This window comes from Gadus chalcogrammus, chromosome 23 (genome assembly GCF_026213295.1).
Source record: "Gadus chalcogrammus isolate NIFS_2021 chromosome 23, NIFS_Gcha_1.0, whole genome shotgun sequence".
Taxonomy (NCBI): domain Eukaryota; kingdom Metazoa; phylum Chordata; class Actinopteri; order Gadiformes; family Gadidae; genus Gadus; species Gadus chalcogrammus.
The window spans coordinates 4466242-4473425 of NC_079434.1; the positions used below are offsets into that span (position 1 = coordinate 4466242).

At 46.5% G+C, this 7184-nt stretch overlaps 1 protein-coding gene across 1 annotated transcript in view; it reads right to left on the reverse strand.

Annotated features, from left to right (window-relative positions):
* dnah5l (dynein, axonemal, heavy chain 5 like) overlaps window positions 1–7184 on the reverse strand; it is a 69268-nt gene that overhangs the window by 19380 nt on the left and 42704 nt on the right. Inside the window, exons 54-69 of the mRNA XM_056584431.1 lie at window positions 6959–7093; window positions 6328–6504; window positions 5876–5965; window positions 5478–5612; window positions 5254–5355; window positions 4709–4876; window positions 3948–4154; window positions 3579–3671; window positions 3038–3274; window positions 2404–2469; window positions 1983–2123; window positions 1756–1887; window positions 1547–1657; window positions 1211–1365; window positions 634–755; window positions 156–385 (exon numbers count right to left, since the gene is read on the reverse strand). Of these exons, the coding sequence (XP_056440406.1) occupies window positions 156–385; window positions 634–755; window positions 1211–1365; window positions 1547–1657; window positions 1756–1887; window positions 1983–2123; window positions 2404–2469; window positions 3038–3274; window positions 3579–3671; window positions 3948–4154; window positions 4709–4876; window positions 5254–5355; window positions 5478–5612; window positions 5876–5965; window positions 6328–6504; window positions 6959–7093 (2301 nt within the window). The remainder of the gene's footprint in view (window positions 1–155; window positions 386–633; window positions 756–1210; window positions 1366–1546; window positions 1658–1755; window positions 1888–1982; window positions 2124–2403; window positions 2470–3037; window positions 3275–3578; window positions 3672–3947; window positions 4155–4708; window positions 4877–5253; window positions 5356–5477; window positions 5613–5875; window positions 5966–6327; window positions 6505–6958; window positions 7094–7184) is intronic.

Genomic DNA, 7184 nt, shown 5'->3' on the forward strand with positions numbered 1-7184 from the left:
CTGTAATTATTAAGTAAACAGTATGATCCACTGTAGATTCCTTGCTGCTGTAACGCACAAACAGATAACATGAAATGCCTTTGTACTTTGCTCACTTTCTTTTCTTTTGGAAAACCAACGTGCTAATCACATCCACGCTGCTGTTTCGGTCTCACCTTCAACGCGCGACTGCGGAACTTCTCCCCGACCGGCGAGAAGCAGAGGACGACATGGAGGTTGCTGCGGACACGGGACAGGAAGAAGTCGTAGAGGTTCTCCATGGTGGGCGGGATGCGGGGGAGTTCGCGCTTCATGGGGGCGATGAGGTCCTGCGTGATCTCATCCAACTCGTCCCGGGCAAACAGGTTGGACACCTCCCCACTGGCCAGGACGTTGTTCATGTACTCTGAGGAGGAGGGCAAGGACGAGGAGGAGGAGTGGAGGAGAAGGAGTGGAGGAGAGGACGAGGAGGTTGTGGTCGCAAAAAGTGAGGATAAGAGGTGGGGAAGGGGGAGGAGGATGATAAAAGGAATGAAAATCCCATGCAACAAACTTTTCAACAAAGGATGGAGACAGGATCAAGGAAAACAGCTAGAGACAGGAAAACTGGGAGTCAGGCTTGTTGGTCTAGCTTCCTGTCAGTCAACCAGATACCTAGAAAGGCCTCGTCCTTGATGTCGTTGTCTGTAAAGAGGAAGGTGACGCCCTTCCCCTGCTGTCCGGCGATGCGGTACAGAATTTTAAGGTCCTCCAGGAGGTTGCTGCAGTTGTACGTCCTGCAAGACGTACCCACCACAACATCAACAACATATTGCACATGCAAACAAATGTACCTGTACATTTATATTTAGGGCGTTTAGCCCTAAATATTCCTTAGTCAGAAGAAGGTGAAACTATATATCGCTGTCGTAACAGTAAGGATGTTCATAGAACAAAGGGCAAAGCACTAACAATCGCCAGGTTAACCCATTCCCGTTCCGACAAAGATAGCTAGATGCTACTATAACTAGGTACGACATACAATAAGTGCGTACATTAAGTGCCAGGATGTACAACATACAATAAGTGTGTACATTAAGTGCCATGACGTACAACATACATAAGTGCATACATTAACTGTCGGGATGCACAACGTACAATAAGTGCGCAGGATTCATACATTCAATCCAAGTGTAATCATCCTATATAACTGTGGAGAGTCCCATCAGTGTCTGTGTATATCTGTTGTGACCTGGTGAGGGTGATCTGGAAGGTCTGGTAGCCAGCGATGAAGGAGGCCAGTCGGGTCAGACTCTGCTTCCCTGAGCCCCCCACCCCCACCAGCAGTGCGTTGCCCTGGGGGGTCCGCAGGATGCGGGAGATCTTGATCAGGTGGGAGATTGCATCCTGCAAACAGTTTTTTAGAAACAGACGACACAGATCGATCAAGACAAGACCAATCGATCAATGCATGGTTGACTTAGCACTCAATGTGATGGGGGGGTTAAGGCTTTAGAGCTGCCACGATGACTGATCAATTAAGCGATTTATTGATGGATGCATTGATTGAATTACTGGTTTGTTTTACCTTGAAGAAAACCAGGTCCATGGCTCCGCCCCTCACAGCCTCGTTGTACTGCTGCTGGAAGGTGGTCAGGCGTGCTTCCAGGGAATCCAGTGATTCGATTGGCTCATACACCTGTAGGGACGACACAGTATACGATATATTCATAATGTCGGAGGGCAGACGATACCATGAAATAATCAAACAAACTAACAAACAACAAACAAGCAGACCTTGGGGGCGTCCAGCTCTACATCCTCGCCCTCCTCCCCCGTCGCCTCCGGCGCCTCTTGCAGGAAGTCCACAAAGTAGCTGTTCCACTGCACATGCTCAGTCACTGCTATCCCATGATCCCCCACTGTGATCTGCACAAATCCGTGAGAGCTCGAAACTCAAACAAAAACACAAACACACACACACATGCAAACAGGCATACTCATAGGTACACGGAGCCACTCACCTTGTCCATGATGGCTTCAAAGACTTCGGTGTCTTTGGCGTCGATGAAGCGGTCGGAGATGACCCGGGAGCACTCGTGGTGGAATAGAGCGGCCAGAATCTCTGGGCTCTGACACACTTCTGATTTTACCGCCAGAATCCCCTGAACAGAACCAGAGCCAACACAGAACAACACCTTTTGTTCAGAACCCCCTTAACAGAACCCAACACAGAGAACCGCCTTCTGTTCAGAACCCTCTGAGGAGAACCAGAACAAACACAGAGAACCACCTTTTCTTCAGTCACATGATGGTAGGATAACCAGCTCACAAATGTAGGAGAGACAAGCCGGGACAAGGTAAAGCACAACTTGAATCTGTTCTGTATGATGGTTCGTAAAGGACAAATATTGTATGTTTCTTTGTTTGTGCTGTGGTCCCAACCTGCCATATGCGACTCAAGTCCCTCAGGTTGAATATGTAGTGGAACTTGGCAGGTGAGGGCAGCATCTGGAGTATACAAGAGAGGAGAGGATGAGAGAGAAAATGTGAAGGGAGGATGAGAGACGGAGAGGTGTGAGGAGAGGAGAGCACATGATGAGGATGCAGTGAGACGCAAGAGCAGAGCAGAGAAAACAATTGTGAGACATTTATCCCTGTGAATCAGAAACCAAAAAACGGATCAAGGACAATTCCAGTCCTGTGCTCTGCAGAGAGCACATTCTGTTGCTCTCTGCAGATCGGTCTGGCCTCAATCACGCTGGAAACCTTTTCCAAGCGTGATTGAGGCCCTAGGGGGAGGGAATTTAATCTCATGACAAACTAAGAAATCTGCAAAAAAAAACATTGGTGGCACCCAAGGAAAGTGTAACTATCAAAACTTTCTTGAGCCAAAATAGAGAGTATAACAATGTTGAAAAATCTGATGAGAATGCGAGCATCACTCTGCAGAATGCTGCAACCATATTTTGAAAATCAATTGCTGCCCAGCCAAGTCCAGACGACCACACAAAAGAGAACAACGACAATGTACAGCAAATTAATATCGCAACGGAAGACTCTCTCGCTACGTCAGTACCTTGGCCTTGATGGCCTGCCACATCTTCCTGGTGGTGGGGACCAAGGCGCCGGCCAGCGAACACACGCCCTCGGGGAAGCCCCTCTCTGGGCAGAAGTAGCCCTGGGCCAGGGTGCAGAAGATTTTGTCTATGGAGGTGTTGGAGGGCAAGGTGCAGTTGAAAATGGAGAACTGCCGCTTCAGCCTCTGAGGGATGTCGTTCCTCCCGCCGCCCGGGTGGATCATGGCAGCGATCAGCTGGAAACCACCAGGGGATTCATGTGTTCATTCAAGAGGAGCCATGTGTTCATGTCATACACACAACAGTCTGCTAGCAGGACAATTAATATGCAGATGCAGTTGGGATAAACAGTTATTTTAACTGTATAGCATGCAACAGTAATCCTAGTATCACAAAATGTGTGATATAACAGTTACAAGTTTTTGATCTTCATTTATCTATTTCTTTATTTACCAATGTAGTGCTTTACCTTGGTTATTTATGTATTCATTCAATTATTAAGTAAACAAACCACAACTCCCTTTTGCCAACTCCCAGTACCTTAATGTCCACTACAGTGGTGAACTCCCCCGGTCGGTCCAAACTGTAGAAACCCCCCTGCTCCATCAGCTGCCGCACAATCTCATTGGTTATCTGAAGGATACAGATAGCAGGGATATAACAATCTGATTGGTGGAAAACCGCTAATAGAAATGACACAAGAATTTTCTAAACAGAAGAAAATGCTTGTTTGATCTTTTCCTGAACTTAGGTATCTTTATTGTTCATCTTTAAGTAAATCTCTGTTAGGACCTCAGATTGAACTGCAGAGACCAAAAGTATCTTCTATTGGAAACGGATAAGCAGAGAGATAAACAGCACAATAATAAAACATGATGGGCGCAGAGTGACCACGCAGTCTAACCAGACCTGGTCTCCCCATTCATTGATGATGGGCATGTTGATGTCGTCTACAAAGATGGTCATCTTCTTGCCGGCCGGAGGGCCGTAGGTGGTGCCCATGCGCTTGTCGATGTAGCTCTCCACGTTCCTCTGGAACATGTTGGGCAGCGTGGCGGACGAGAAGTTGACCCCCTTGCTGATCTGCAGCTCAGGGTCAAACTTGTTGGTGTAGCCCTGGAGAGGGAGACGTGTTGGAGAGAGTTGGCAGCTGCTGCTATAATCCTTATGTTAATAAACTTAATAAAACTAGCCGGGTCTTCAACCGGGCTACTTATGGAAAAAGTAGTAAACTATAAAATACTATGAACCAATTAGAATAGTATAGGGTCAATAATATATATGATATACCAAGTATATTTCTGAGCATTGAATGTTATTTATTCAATATTGGATTTAATACAACTATTTCCTGCATGGGCCTACAAATAAAACATTATTTCCAATAAAACAAATCCATAGACACAAGTAGATACACAATAAAAAACAATTGATTCTACAGTGGCCACTCAAAGTGCTTTACAATATGGCCCAACAATCACACATTCATGCAAACATTCACACACCGACGGCGGTGTCAAACATGCAAGGCGATAGCCAGCTCGTCAGGAGCAGTTCAGGTGAGGTGTCTTGCTCAGGGACACCTCCTTGACTGGTTACCAGTCAAACCGCTCTCCCTCCTGAGCCACATGCCGCCCCATGCGTGGCATCTCTCCCTCTCCCGGACTGACCCGGATCATGACGGTCTTGGCGGTGCCCTGTTCCCCGGTGAGCAGGACGGCCTTGCCCTGCTTCATGATGGTCTGGATCAGGAAGTCTGTCCGCACGTTGTCCACGTTGGGCACCAGGATGCCGCCGTAGTCCGGCACGCTGTCTGCGGGGTACAGGTACTCCGGGACCTGGAGATGTGAAGGAACCGGACAAGAAACATCATCAGTACAAGCATCCCTCGTTTTAAGACTTGAGGGAACTCCAACCATTATGTTGAGGTGCATATTGGAAGAGATTAGGCTTTTGACTACAAAATGGTATCTGGAGAAATACATTTGATGACTTTGTTATTCTAAAACACAGGAATGGAGTCACCAAGAGGGTTGTAACGGCTTGTAACAATGAAGCCAATGCCTTAATAAAGGGTAGGTGAGGAAGGAAACCATGAACCGTCCCCTTCTCACTCAGTACACTCAAATCTACTGCTAGATATGTGGAGAGATATTCTACAAACACAGAGGAAATAGACAGAACAGGTCTTTGTGTTTATACATGGGGCTCAGACCTTGTGGCACCAGTGTTCCCAGTCTCCCTTGCTGTTGACCGTGAACTCAAAGATGGTCTGGTCCTGCTCGGTCTTGGGCAGGTCAGGGCATGTACGGTGACCCTTTAGAATAGAACCAAGAGGGGGATTACTGAAAATATACAAACACAATTGGTGTACAGATCAAGTTGTACTGTGAGTGTGTGCGTGTGCATTTGCGTGTACATGTGTGTGTGCGCGCGTACCTTTAAGAAGGCCTCTAACTTGGCTCTATCTTCCAGTTCCAGCAGAGCTCCCAGCGACCACATGACTGCAAACACAAACAGCCGTCCCAGGTCGCCACGGCTACGCTGTTTCTCCTCCGAGGGAGGGAGAAGGCCCTGGAAAACACACGCACACACACACACACACACACACACACACACACACACACACACACACACACACACACACACACACACACACACACACACACACACACACACACACACACACACACACACACACACACACACAAAGATGCATATAGAGACCCAGAAAATAGGACATATCATAAACGATAAAATACAGAAAGGAAAATAATCCATGGTGCAGCTATTCAAATAATAATAGTAAAGGCACCTGTACAAAGGCGTTACGGTACCTGTAGAAGATCGATGGTCTGCTTGATGTACATACACTCCAAGACCTGCATTTTAGGAGAAACAGCCGTAGAGACAAAGTCCACCAGATCCTGAAGGAGACAGAGGAGGACGGTTGAGGACATCAACGGCCACATAATAAATTTAACCTGTTCCCCAGTCATGTGTCATAACATTTATATGATTCCATGCCTCTCTTTCTTTCCTGTCTAATCTATTCTCCATCAAAATCCTCATTCTATATCATTGTATTCTCTGTTCATTCGTCTCAGAATTTCCTGTCCAATGTTGTCCTCCATTTACCCCCTCAACTCCTCTCCTGTCATCTCCTCTGCTACTCCTTTCCTTTACAGCCCTTCTCCTGTACCCTCTCCTTACCTCTCCACTCTCCTCTCCCTAACCTCCCTCTCTAGTCCTCTCCCTCTCTCCTCCTCTCTACTCCTCTGCTCCCCACCTGGTAAGATCCATTGAAGCACTCCTGTAGGGGCTGGGCCTGGGTTTGGGGCAGGGCCTGTAGCCAGGCCTGCAGGATGGGCCTCCAGTCCAGCACAGAGGAGCTCATGAAGACCATCCCGTTGCGGGACACCGTGGCTGGGGAGGCGTTGTCGATGTTGTGGGGCTCAAACACCACCTAAGGAAGGGTGGTTTCAGTAATGTGTCGATAAAGTGTTGTCCAAAAGAACCAACACGCCTGGGTTTGACATCCATCTAAAAAACAATGTATCTTCTTATCTTTTTCATTTACTTATTCTATATTAAACTGTTCAACATTAATATAATTTACACATGATAATACACATATATAGCATAGCTAGATAGAGAAAACATTAATGTTTAATAAAATAACAATACAACAATAGTACAATAACAAAATAAAAACCGAAGAAAAAACAGAAAAACTTTGAAAACACCTGATTATTGTCCTGTCTGTATTAGTACTCCCAATACGAATAATAATCGCCCAGACAGCTCACATAATTTTCTCATACTTCATGTCAAATGTTGACGTGAAAATACTTAATACATTGAAAGGAGACTAATAACTGTTACAAGTTGGAAACACACAGCAGCAGGGGGCGGTTCACCTTGCAGCATGGAGACATGGCGATTCGGTCTCCGTTGGCCAGGGTTAACGTTTTATTGTCATCCAGAACCGAGTTTAGGTTCTCGATCCAGATTGCGTCCACTGGACCGTCCAGGACGATCCATATGTTTTCCCCCTGGATAACACACACACACAACATCAATATTACAATATAAGTTTGTTGTTAAGTCATGTTTCTACAAGGACTCATATTTTAGAGCTGGTTG